The following is a 13695-nucleotide window of genomic DNA, read 5'->3' as shown; positions in this document are numbered from 1 at the left end:
CACTGTGCCTCGTGCTTCCTTCATCCCTGCTTCAGCCAGGAAAAGTTGCAAAACAGAGGATGTCTGAAAAGCTGACGGTTTTCAATAGTTGTTGGAGTCTGCAGTACATGAACCACTGCAGGGCGGTAGAACAGCCCACGGGATGTGCCTGTGCAGCAGGAGGATTCCACAACAATTGGAATAAGCAACTAAGACAGGAGTCATGTGCGGCTCCAACCCGAAACATCGACAGTTCTTCCCCCACACCCCCCCCACCCCCACAGATGCTGCTCGACCCACTGAGTTCCTCCAGCAGAGTGTTTATTGCTCCAGGTTCCAGTGTCTGCCGTCTCTGAGGTGTTTGGGCTTTGACAAGTGAAACTTGTGGGATGTTTACTGAGTAAAACTATCCACCCCACAAACTTGCCAGTGAGGCCATGAAGAATCACACCTTCACTGGGAATCAGCTGTGGCTCCTGGGTAGAATGTTGTGTGAAAGTGAAGCACCACTTTCCTCTTGAAAGGACAGACCTGAGGGAACACTGCGCTGTCAGAGGAGCAACTTTCTTTTTATAGACATTTGGAATTGTTACATATTTTAATGTGGAGCATTCATCAAACATTCTCAGCACACGTCATGTTATTTCAAATTAGATCAGATTTCTTTATTAGTCACTTACATCGAAACACACAGTGAAATGCACCTTTTTGCGTCGAGGGTTCTGGGGGCAGCCCGCAAGTGTCGCCACGCTTCTGGCGCCAACACAGCATGCCCACAACTTCCTAACCCGTACGTCTTTGGAATGTGGGAGGAAACCGGAGCACCCGGAGGAAACCCATGCAGACATGGAGAGAACGTACAAACAACTTACAGACAGCGGCTGGAATTGAACCCGGGTTGTGGCACTGTAATAGTGTTACGCTAACCGCTGCACTACCGTGCCTGCCCTCACAACCTAATTAAATTTAGCACAACTTGGTTGTAATTTACATATGACCCTTGAGCAAACAGTACGTGGGATTTTAACAGATTCCACCACTTGGTGAGAGGTTAAACTGTGGCCCTTCCTGTCAGCCCTTGCAGCGGCTGCCCCCAGTTTCAGGATATCCCTCAGTGTGGAGCCCTGGACCTGCCACACTCCGTCATTGACAACACCTTGCTCTGGGGCACCAGTGAGTTTCCGGCAGACCAAAGGGTGACTTTCACTGAGTGGAAACTTGTTGGTTCTCCAGCAGTTGATCTTAGAACATGGAACAGTACAGCACAGGAACAGGCCCTTTGGCCCACCATGTTGTGCCGACCTATATAAACCTACTCCACGATCAATCTAAGCCTTCCCTCCTACACAGCCCATAACCCTCCATTTTTCTTACATCCATGTGCCTATCTAAGTCTTTTAAATGCCTCTGTTGTATCAGCCTCTACCCCCCCCCTCCCCCGGCAGTGCGTTCCAGGCACCCACCACTCTCTGTGTAAAGAACCTACCTCTGACATCTCCCCTGAACTTTCCTCCTCTCACCTTAAAGGGCTATCCTCTGGTATTGGCCATTGCGCCCTGGGGAAAAGGTGCTGGCTGTCCACTCTATCTATGCTTCTCATAATCTTGTACACCTCTATCAAGTCACCTCTTATCCTGCGTCGTTCCAAAGAGAAAAGCCCTAGCTCGCTCAACTTTTCCTCATGAGACGTGCTCTCCAATCCAGGCAGCATCCTGGTAAATCTCCTCTGCACCCTCTCTAAAGCTTCCACATCCTTCCTATAGTGAGGTGACCAGAACTGAACACATATCCTTTGAACTTGCCCCCTCTCACCTTAAATGCATGTCCCCTAGTATTTTGACCCTGGGAGAAAGATACCGGCTGTCTACTCGATCTCTGCCTCTCATAGTTTTATAAACCCCCATCAGATCTTTGTCCCAATGTCCCTACAAACAGCCCCGACAGAACAGAGTCCTGGCTTACATGGTGATCAAGGTGAAGCTGTGAGGTGCCTCGGACGGTTGACTCCATGGAACTAAAGAGTTTTGGGATGTCCTGATCTGCCGCTGGGAATTCCCAAAACACGAAGGAATACAGGTGGGGGAAGGGTCTCCGTGGGGAATGAGCTGTTGCAAATGTACAGCATTTGAGGAGTAAAGCGATGTTTGTGGCTACGCTCTTAGATCAGCCCTTCACTCTGTCCCACACCACCAAAACTCAAACCGGTCCCTGCGATGCACTGACCACTAACACTGACACCCTGTTCTCTTTCGACTCCTCCCACTTTCTCCAGATCAATGGCCCCAGCTACGCCACCTTTGGTTGGCTCTGTGGAGCAGTTCTTACACCAGTCCTTGCACTAGTCCTTGCACCAATTCTTGCACCGGTCCCTGCACCAATCCTTGTACCAGTCCTTGCTCCAGTCCCTGCACCAGTCCTTGCACTAGTCCTTGCACCAGTCCCTGCACCAGTCCTTGTACCAGTCCTTGCACCAGTCCCTGCACCAGTCCCTGCACCAGTCCTTGCACCAGTCCTTGTACCAGTCCTTGCACCAGTCCCTGCACCAGTCCCTGCACCAGTCCTTGCACCAGTCCTTGTACCAGTCCTTGCACTAGTCCTTGTACCAGTCCTTGCACCAGTTCCTGCACCAGTCCTTGTACCAGTCCTTGCACCAGTCCTTGTACCAGTCCTTGCACTAGTCCTTGTACCAGTCCTTGCACCAGTCCCTGCACCAGTCCTTGTACCAGTCCTTGCACCAGTCCTTGCACCAGTCCCTGCACCAGTCCTTGCACTAGTCCTTGCACCAGTCCTTGCACTACTCCTTGTACCAGTCCTTGCACCAGTCCTTGCACTAGTCCTTGTACCAATCCTTGCACCAGTCCTTGCACTACTCCTTGTACCAGTCCTTGCACCAGTCCCTGCACCAGTCCCAGCACCAGTCCTTGTACCAGTCCTTGCACTAGTCCCAGCACCAGTCCTTGTACCAGTCCTTGCACTAGTCCTTGCACCAGTCCTTGCACCAGTCCTGCCCCAGCACCACTCCGCAGCTCTTCCTCTGCCACACCGTGACTACATTGGCATTACTTCCTGCCCCCACGCAGAACTCGCCAACTCCATCACCGCGACTGACTTCCACCACGCCCTCCAATCTCTGACACCCCTCTCCCCTTTCTGTCTACATCTTAGGGGACAGACTATCCGCCGACATTTACGAACCCACTGATTCCCACCGTGGAAGGGCGCCATTCCTTACGGTTTCTCCGTCCACGTCTCATCCGTGCGCAAGATGCCTGATTCTCCAGGGTGTCCTCCTTTTTCAGCAAATGGGGTTTTCTCCCCCCCCCCCACTGTTATTGACAGAGCCGTCACCTGCCTCTCCCACGTCCGCTCTCACCCCATCTCCCCCCCCCCCCCCCCACCCCAGGACAGAACGGGGTAGAGTTCCCCTGACCCTCACCTTCCACCCCTTCTTTGCAGCTCCCATCTGCTGCAACCTGACCCCACCACCAGCCACAGCTTCCTCTCCCCACCTCTGTCTGCTCTCTGCAGGGATTGCTCTGTCCATGACTCCCTGATCCGCTCATCCCTCCCCATCCATGCCCCCTCCCCCCGTCTCTGCCAGAGGTGTAACACCTGTCCCCACACCTCCTCCCTCGCCATCATCCAGGGTCCGAAACAGCCCCTCCGAGTGAGGCAGACGTTCACCTGCACCTCCTCCGCGTTTATTGTGTCTGGTGCTCCTGATGTGGCCTCCTCCTCGCCGGTGGGACTGGACGCGAGCTGGGCGATCGCTTCACCGGGCACCTGCCTTCTGACCTGGAGCTCCAGGTTGCCAGCATTTTACTTCCCCTCCCCATTCCCACACCGCCCCGTCTGTCCTCGGCCTCGTCCACTGCCAGGGTGAGGCTAATCACAAACTAGAGGAACAGCCCCTCACATTCCCCCCGGGTCGTCTACAACACCATGGCATGGACACGGAATTCTCCAACTCCGGTAACCTGCTCCCCTCCCGATCTCCCCAGCCCCTCCTGCACCCACCCAGCCCCCATCACCCACACACCCCTCCCACTGGGTCCCCTCCCCCCATTGTTCCCACCTGCCCGTCCCCACCTCCCTTGTGTGGTTCCAGGCTCCACCTTCCTCTTCTACTAGATCCCACCATCTGCAGCCCTGTGTCACCTCCACCCCTCACCTCCCGGCCTCCGTCACTATCCCCCCCCCCCCTCCATCTGCCCGTCACCCCTCCTCACCTGGATCCACCCATCACCTGCCAGCTCTTGCTCCGCCCCTCTCCATCACCTCTTGATACCAGCCACCTCCCCTCCATCTTTCAGTCCAGATGAAGGGTCTCGACCCGAAACGTCAACTGTCCATGTTCCTCCACGGATGCTGCCCGACTCGCTGAGTTCCTCCACATTTTGTTTGTTGCACTAGTATTGCCTGGCTGTTTATGGTCCCCCAAGTGACCAGTGTTGTACAGAACGATTTTCTGTATTGGTTGTAAAGTCCCCCTGGTAACCCATCTGCAGTGCAGAGTAAATGTTGCTTCTGATGTTCTAAGAAAGGGTGACAAAGTTTATCATGTAATCGCAGTTTGCTCAGTGTGCAGATTAACATTTCCATACGCACTGAGCTGTGCAAGAGTACACATAATTTCTTGAAAGAGCACGATGCAAACTCCTCTTTATTATTCTTGCCATCGGATCCCAGGCTGTTAAACACCTCGGAGGAATTTGCAGAGGTTCTGACCGTTATTTTCAGGCATTCCCAGCTGTCGGAGTGATGCCAGATTATTGAATGACAGGTACCCAGTGTTTACAGTGTTTAGAAAGGAATGGGAGTGTTCGGTGTTGGAATCAGTTCTGAGGAGCAGCATTCAGAAGGCACCGCCGATCGGAGTCAGTGTGTATTTCCTGATGGGGTCACGTCCGACCAACCTGATTGCAGTGTTGAGGCAACGAGGGCCGTGCACTTGATGTAATGAAAAGCAGGACCGTGACAGTGTCATGAGGGAGGCTGGTTATAGAAGTAAAGGAACGTTGGATCCAAGGGGGCGTGGTAATTGGGAGGGAACAGTTTTTGGGAGTTTGTGTCTTTGTGTTGGATTTGGATTTAACTGACAACGAAGTTCCTAAGTGATGTCAGGAAGAGGAATGTCCGACCCCAGGTTGGGTTGGGCAGAAATGTGGCAAATGGAGTCAAAAAGCTCAACAGGTCAGGCGGCAACTGTGGAGGCAGAGGGATGATCGGGACCCAAAACATCGACCATCCCTCTGCCTCCACAGATGCCGTCTGACCCTCTGAGTTCCTCCAGAAGTTTGCTGTTTGCTCTAAATTCCAGCATCTGCAGTGTCTCGTGTCTCCGTGTGGCAAACTGAGTTTAATCCAGAGGAATGCAAAGTAATTTTGGGGAGGTGTAACGGCAGGAGAAGATAACGTTAATGATGCGACGTTGAACGGTGTGGAAATTCCCTGAGGTGTGAGTGTGCTGATCCATAAGGATAGACGGGCAGGTAGATAAACTGAACAAGACGGTATGTGGGACTTCCCTACATTAGCTGAGGAGCAGGGAGGTTACGCTAGAATCTTGTGCAACACTAGTTGGACCACAGGTTGGATATTTTGTACACTCGTGGTCATGTTGCATGAAAGGTGTCACTGGAGATCAGTAATGTCACTAAATAGTATCCAGGAGGAAAGATTGGACCAGCTGGGCCTGCTTGGAACACAGGAGGCTGAGGGAACGCTCTATCGCGGTGAGGGGCCGAGATAGAACAGATAGGAAGGTTATATTTCCCTTGGCTGAGGTGTTTAGAACCAGGGGGGTAGATGTAAAGTCGTGTTTAGAAGGATTGAGGGGTGATTAAGTGCTGGAACCCTGCCTGAGAGGCAGGAACCCTCATCACCATGGGTATGTGTGAAGGGCTGCGACTAACAATTAAATTGGGTGGCTTTTATCTTGGCCAAATGTCAAAGGGCCTGTGTTGCAACTGTACTGATTCCGAGTCACTGAACCAGGGAAACGAGAGTTCAACGTGTGGCTGAGGTTTGTATTCTCAGGGAGAACTGGGTTCTCTTTCTGCTGCGGGTCTGTCGGAGAAGGGATACACCTCTTCTTGTAACTTGCTGATGAAACAAGGCATCTGTTTCTTGCCCCCATATCGGCCCCTGGACTCAAACATCAGGGCAACCCGGCAGTTCACATGAGTCATGATCCGAAGGAGCTCCCAGTGTCTCTGCTCCCCAGACAGTAGCTCACACAGGGTCTGCAGGAACGCAGAACCAGACGGGCGCAAGAAGGAACAGTAACCTGTAACAACAGCAGTGGATTAAGATGGGAACTGTAACAGTACGTGGTTGGAGACCTCAGCAGGGTGTGGGGCTGAGTCGGTGGGTGAGGACAAGGGCATTCACGTGAGTGGGGGTCGGTGGGCACGAGTACCAGGGCGTTTGTGAGAACGTTTTGGGGACCCTCTGCCTCACCTCGGGTGACCAGATAGCAAACGGGGACAATCAGGCCATTGTCGGGGCTGGGATGTAGTTGCTGTAGCAAAAATAGCAATGAACAGGCTATCCTCAAATGCCACAGGAAGGGCAGGTCCTTTCAATATCGGTGCAGAGGGAGTTGAGGAAGTGGATGAGGGGAAATCGGGCTGGTGTGACATTTGTCAGAAGAAAACCGTTCCACAGCAGCCTCACTGAACATTCTGCAAGGGAGCAGCACAGAGCGCACTGTGGGATCACCTCCCATCAGTGTGAAAACAATCCTGTAGCAGTAAAGAGCACTGGCCTCCCATCAGCACCTCCTCAACCCGCCTCATCCCCACTCCAATCCCAGATGTTCAATAAAAATAGAAAACGCTAGAACCACTCAACAGGTCTGACAGCATCTGTGGAGAGAGAAACAGTTCATGTTCCAGGTCAATGAGTTTTCCTCAGATGGTTCCTATGGAGGGTTATTGACCTGAAGTATCGACACTGCTCCTCTCTCCACAGACGCCGCCTGCCCTGCTGAGTGTTCCCAGCAGTTTCTGCTTCAATTTACTGTTCCCTGCACCTGCCGTTTTTTTATTTTCCAGCCAGTGTCAGGATGGATGAAGTGACAGGTCGGGTCACGGACAAGGCCAACATGTAGCCAAGGTTCTCAGGATATCTGGTCAACCCAACTCCCTTTGCTCTCTTGGTCTCTCTTTTGGTCATCTGCCTATTAGCACCTGCCCCCCCCCCCCCATCCCTCCAACCCTCCCCAATCCATCTCACTCCTCCTCCTCAACCCTCCCCCAATCCATTTCACCCCTCCCCATCCACCTTACCCCTCTCCAACCCTCCACCATCGTTCCCCCTTCCCTACGTCCTACCTCCCTCCAGTTCTTGTACCTTCCCCACCCCCACCCCCACCCAGCGATGGTCCCTACCTGGACAGCTGGAGAAATGGACGGCGGTATCGTCGGGTATCGCCAGGTAGTGAGAGAAGAAATCCTGCTGAGCGCTGCAACTATCTGTTTCAATCTGTTCCACACACACACCGTCGTCCAGATTTCCCCCTCTGCAGGCCTGAGGGGCAGTGCGGAGTAACAGTGAGGGGGTGGGCGGCTAGATAACTGGTTTATAATTGTCCCATGTACCGAGGTACAGTGAAAAAGTTTGTTCTGCAAGCTATCCATACAGATCATGTCATTACACAGTGCATGGAGGGAGTACAAGGGAAAACCAATAACAGAAAATCATGTTTCAGTTCTAGAGAAAGTGCAGGGCAGGCAGACACTAAGGTGCAAGGGCCATGACGAGATAGATTGTGAGGTCAAGAGTCCATCTTTATCATACAAGGTCCGTTCAAGAATCTGATAGCAGCGGGATAGAAGTTGTCCTTGAGCCTGGTTGTACCTGTTCTCAAGCTTTTGTATCTTCTGCCTCACATGAGAGGGGAGAAGACGGAATGTCCCCCGTGGGAGAGGTCCTTATTATGCTGGCTGCTTTCCTGAGGCAGCGGGAAGTGTAGACAGAGTCCATGGAGGGGAAGCTGGTGTCCGTGATGTGCTGGGCTGTCCCCAAAACTCTCTGCAGTTTCTTGCGGTCACGGGGAGTAGTTGCCGTCCCGAGCCGTGACACATCGGCATAGGATGCTTTCTGTGGTGCATCGATAAGAATTGGCGAGGGTCACCGGGGACATGCTGAACTTCCTTAGCCTTTTCAGCTTTGCTGTGCTTTCTTGGCCATTGTGTCTACATGGCTGGTCCAAGGCAAAGTATCAGAGCTCAAGGCAGGTTGTGACTGGGATGTTGCTTGAACCTTTCCTACAGCTTTCCTGGCCCAGTACTGGGGTGGATGGTCTGCCTCTGCAGCACTTGTGTTTCGTCACTGGAAGCTTGCTCACCTGAATGAAGAAGATCTTTGGCTTCCCCGCCAGTGACGGACAGTTCTTCTCTGTGAACATGGAGTAGATGTCCCGGAGGTGCACTGGCTCGCCGTCTGCTCCGTAAATCACTCCGTCCTCTCCGTGGCTCGAGACAATGGAGACAAAACTCGGCCCGTGGTTCTGACGAGATTCTGTCAGAAATCACCGTGGTTAACCAGAGTCACCACATCCCCACCTCACTCCCACCTCCCACCCTGCACCCAGTACATTCCCAGCACATCCCCACTCCCAGCACATCCCCACACCCACCACATCCCCACTCCCAGCACATCCCCACACCCACCACATCCCCACTCCCAGCACATCCCCACTCCCCCCACATCCCCACTCCCAACACACCCCCACTCCCAACACATCCCCACACCCAGCACATCCCCACTCCCACCACATCACCACTCCCACCACATCCCCACACCCAGCACATCCCCACACCCACCACATCCCCACTCCCAGCACATCCCCACACCCACCACATCCCCACTCCCAGCACATCCCCACACCCACCACATTCCCACTCCTAGCACATCCCCACTCCCAGCACATCCCCACTCCCAACACATCCCCACTCCCAACACATCCCCACACCCAGCACATCCCCACTCCCACCACATCACCACTCCCACCACATCCCCACACCCAGCACATCCCCACACCCACCACATCCCCACTCCCAGCACATCCCCACACCCACCACATCCCCACTCCCAGCACATCCCCACACCCACCACATTCCCACTCCCAGCACATCCCCACTCCCAGCACATCCCCACTCCCAGCACATCCCCACTCCCAACACATCCCCACACCCAGCACATCCCCACTCCCAGCACATCCCCACTCCCAGCACATCCCCACTCCCAACACATCCCCACACCCAGCACATCCCCACACCCACCACATCCCCACATCCACCACATCCCCACTCCCACCACATCCCCACTCCCAGCACATCCCCACTCCCAGCACATCCCCACTCCGACCACATCCCCACTCCGACCACATCCCCACTCCCAGCACATCCCCACTCCCAACACATCCCCACTCCCAGCACATCCCCACACCCACCACATCCCCACACCCACCACATCCCCACTCCCAGCACATCCCCACTCCCACCACATCCCCACACCCACCACATCCCCACACCCACCACATTCCCACACCCACCACATTCCCACACCCACCACATTCCCACACCCAGCACATCCCCACTCCCACCTCACTCCCAGCACACTCCCAGCACACTCCCAGCACACTCCCAGCACACTCCCACCTCACCCTCCACTCTCCGTCTCTCCCCGCACAGTTAACCTCGCTCTCACCACGGCTGCCCATTTACATCCCATCCAGGGTAATCTCACTCACGGGTTTATCTGACCAAACACTTCAATCATCAACAGGGCTTGGGTTCAAGAGCTGGCAAACGGGTTTGGAATGGATGGTCGGCACGGACACGAAGGGCCGAAGGGCCTGTTTTTGCGGGGTACGACTCTGTGACCTGCCCGTCCCTCCTTTCCGTTTGGGACCAGTGACCTAACTGTAGACCGAGGGCTGACATGAATAGCTGACTCCTTTCTGACAGAGAAGGCAATTCGGCCCATCGAGTGTATGCTAGCCATCACCAGTCCCATTCCCCACATTTCCCTGTCACCTGTGCCCCCAGATTCTAGCACTCGCCTACACATTAGGGGGCAGTTTGCCCACTGACCGTGGGATGCGGGAGGAAACCTGAGGCCCCAGAGGACAATGTCCACACAGACAGCGTCCGAGGTCTCTGGGTCTCTGCAGGTGGCCCCCACCCCCTCCCCCGATCCATCTCCACCCTTCCAACAGTGGGCTGCTTCTCTTCTTGTACCTGTCAGTGACATCTCCAGAACATTCTCCACCTTATCCCCACTCTCCACAGACGCTGCCTGACCTGCCGAGAGTCCAGCATCTGCAGTTCCTTCTGACCTGATGACGGTCTTTTATCCTTTCTGGGTGGACAGGACGCCTGCGGCCCCGACCCGGGGATGACCTGGTGTCCTGACCCGGGGGACACCTGCGGCCCCGACCCGGGGATGACCTGGTGTCCTGACCCGGGGGACACCTGCGGCCCCGACCCGGGGATGACCTGGTGTCCTGACCCGGGGGACACCTGCGGCCCCGACCCGGGGATGACCTGGTGTCCTGACCCGGGGGACACCTGCGGCCCCGACCCGGGGGACACCGGGTCCCGACACAGAACCCATTGGTCGCACCCAGCCCAGCCTGAGCGCCGCTCGGGAAACCCCACATCCTACCAGCTGACCCCGCTCACCTCGCCTGTACTCCCGCAGGATGTCCCTCGCGGTGATGTCCATCCTGATCACCACCTCAAAGCCCAGCTTGTACAGGACGTGGTGGAGTCTCTTGGTGTCGGTCTCTGCCCCCTTCCTGTGGCCGAGGCCGGAGGGAGAGTGGAACTTGCCCACCGACACGATGAGGGCTCTTGCCTTGACCCCCGCCCGCCGCTCTGCCATTGCCCCGGGGAACTGAGGACAAACCCCACGTCCCGACCCCTGAGCCCCCACCTCGCCGCTGATGCCAGGGGTCCTGCCCCGGGCAAGATGTGACCACAGGGTCGGGTCTCAGGCAATGCTGACAGAGTCAGTGGTTCGTCCACCTGAACCGCCGGCTCTCGCTTCACAGCCGCTGCCCGACCTCGGGCGTGTTCCCGACCCGACCCGACCCGTTCCTGTAACCGCGGGGTTTCACTTTCGAGGCTCCGCCTGAGGCTGGTCCCGTGTCACCGGCGCCAACAGAACCTGTCGGCCAGGCTAAAGCAACTTTCATTTAACAGGAAGGTTACAGGTTGAGGGCGTTCGGCCCGTCGTCTAAGGGTTGCCCCAGAGCCACAGCTTCCCCCTCACCCCGGAGACCGGAGACCGGGGGCGGCAGACGCCGGGATCCGGAGCCACTCACCGTCCGCTGGTGGACCTCAGCGGGTCGAGCAGCGTCTGTGGGGGGAATGTCGACGGTTCCTCCCCACCCCCCACCCCACCACCGCAGACGCTGCTCGACCCGCTGAGTTCCTCCAGCAGACTCTTGCCTCCTGTTCTCGTTGTTACTGTTAAAAAAGTGAGCGAAGTGAGCGTGGTCCCGCGGGACACAGAGCAGTGCAGCACAGGAACAGGCCCTTCGGCCCACCATGTTGTGCCCAGCTAATTCAACTAGTAATTAAACACCTAACTACACTAATCCCTTCCTCCTACACAAGGTCCATCTCCCTCCATTTCTGCACATCCATGTGTCTAACAGCCTCTTAAACCCCTCTATTGTATCTGCCTCCACCCCCACCCCTGGCAGCACATTCCAGGCCCCACCACTCTCCGTGTAAAAAAAACCTGCCCCACACATCTCCCTTGAACTTTGCCCCTCTCACCTCTGCATGCCCTCTGGTGTTGGACATTTCGACCCTGGGGAAAAGACCAACTATCTCTGCCTCTCTCTGAATTATTATGAATCTTCTATCAGGTCTCCCCTCAGCCTCTGTCGCTCCAGAGAAAACATCCCAAGTTTGTCCAACCTCTCCTTATAGCTCATGCCCTCTAATCGAGGCAGCATCCTGGTGAACCTCTTCTGCACCCTCTCCAAAGCCTCCACATCCCTCCTGTAGTGGGGCGACCAGAACTGAATGCACTCCAGATGCAGCGTAACTGAAGTTCTATAAAGCTGCAACATAACCTCCTGACTCTTGAACTCAATGCCTCGACTAATGAAGGCAAGCATGCTGTACACCTTCTTTACCGCCCTATCAACCTGTGCAGCCACTTTCAGGGAGCTATGGACCTGGATCCCAAGATCCCTCTGTGGAGAGTGAGTCCAGAGAATTAACACTGGAAAACAGTGAGACAGCAGTTGAATTTTCAAAGTAATGTCTATAGCGTCTTAATAATATCTTCCCTGTGACAGATGTTGGCTGGCCTGCAGCTTCCTGCTTTCTGTCTCCCTCCCTTTGGAATAAAGGAGTTACATTTACCTTTCCTGAATCTACTCTCTCTCTGTTCCTCACCACTCACCACTGGACCAACACTCACTGGAGAGGATACAGGTTACAGGTAATCAGGCAAAGACCACATGGTTTTGTGAAAGGCTTTCACCAGTCCATCAGAGGTCTGTAAAGAAGTGGCACTGAGTAGATAACAGGCAGCCAGTGCATGTACCAGGATTTCCAGAAGGTACTTGACAAGAATCCACACAGAGTCAGGTCCTTTCACCAACTCGTCCACGTCGACCAAGCTGCTGACCTGGGCTTGTCCCCTTTGCCTCTGTTGGATCGTCAGCCTTTCCCATCCATGCACCTGTCTAAATGTTTCTTAACTGTTGCAATTGTTCCTGAGTCTCCCACTTCCTCTGGCAGCTTGTTCCACACACCCACCACCCTCTGTGTGATAAAGTTACCCCTCAGCTCACTTTTAGATCTTTCCCCTCTCACCCTAAACCCATGCCCTGTAGTCTTAGACTCCCCGACCCTGGGAATGAGACTGACCATCCGCCTCATGATTTTATAAACCTCGATAAGGTCACCCCTCAGCCTCCTTCGCTCCAGGGAAAAGTCCCGGCGAGTCCAGTCTCTCCTAACTCAAGCCTTCCAGTCCCGGTAACATCATTGGGAATCTTTTTTGTACCTTTTCTATCAAAGGTTATGACAGAAAATAGAAGTTCATGGTGCAGGATGTGCACCGTGTCTTTCACTGTGTGCTTCAATGTACCTGTGACTAATAAAGATATCTTATCTTATCTCATATTGGGAAGTTTAACCAGGACAGGACAGACACAGTGAATGGCAGGGCCCTGAGGAGCGTTGACAAATAGAGAGACCTTGGAGTGTAAGTCCATAGTTCCTAAAAGTGGCAACATAGCTGGGCAGGGTGGTCAACGAGGCGTATGGCACACTTGCCTTCATTGGTCGGGGCACTGAGTACAGGAGCTTTTGGGCATGGATGGAAAATTGTCTGGTTTACAGGAAACTCGAGAACAGGCATACAGTAAATGTGTTTGTTCCGGGTTGGGAATGTGCCAGGAGTGATGTGTCACAGAAATGGGGCCTGGTGCTTCTTCAGGTTACAATTTATTTAACTGACTTGGACGAGTACAATGAGGGTGCAGCTGTGAAATTTGCTGATGGCGAGGTATGTTTACAAAGGACGTGAGCCACAGGTGGGAGAGGGAGGTTGTGAATGGACAAGAATTTGGCAAATGGAGTAGAATGTGGACAAGTGTGAAATTATCCAACTCACCTGGAAAATAAGAAGCAGGTTAAAGTCTCCATAGAAACAGGCCCTTCGGCCCACCTTGTT

General features: G+C 54.4%; 1 protein-coding gene across 1 annotated transcript; it reads right to left on the bottom strand.

Moving 5' to 3' along the window:
• Window positions 1-6014: 6014 nt before the first annotated feature.
• LOC127584145 (caspase-3-like) lies at window positions 6015-10875 on the bottom strand. Its single transcript, XM_052040726.1, has 4 exons — window positions 10674-10875; window positions 8333-8505; window positions 7374-7512; window positions 6015-6268 (listed from the first exon to the last, which is right to left on the bottom strand). The coding sequence occupies exons 1-4, from the start codon at window positions 10873-10875 to the stop codon at window positions 6015-6017; spliced, it is 768 nt and encodes a 255-aa protein (XP_051896686.1).
• Between the last annotated feature and the right edge of the window lie 2820 nt (window positions 10876-13695).

Source organism: Pristis pectinata, chromosome 29 (genome assembly GCF_009764475.1).
Source record: "Pristis pectinata isolate sPriPec2 chromosome 29, sPriPec2.1.pri, whole genome shotgun sequence".
Classification (NCBI taxonomy): Eukaryota; Metazoa; Chordata; class Chondrichthyes; order Rhinopristiformes; family Pristidae; genus Pristis; species Pristis pectinata.
The sequence above is the reverse complement of the archived record's forward strand: the minus strand, read 5'-3'. Positions and strand labels throughout refer to the sequence as shown.

Excerpts from the sequence above, each read along its gene's own strand:
- LOC127584145 (XM_052040726.1), bottom strand. The coding sequence starts at position 10,875 with ATGGCAGAGCGGCGGGCGGGGGTCAAGGCAAGAGCCCTCATCGTGTCG. Across the intron at positions 8,506-10,673 it reads CCTGCGGGAGTACAGGCGAG|AATCTCGTCAGAACCACGGG; the intron begins GTGAGCGGGGTC and ends GATTTCTGACAG. Across the intron at positions 6,269-7,373 it reads CCATTTCTCCAGCTGTCCAG|GTTACTGTTCCTTCTTGCGC; the intron begins GTAGGGACCATC and ends CTGTTGTTACAG.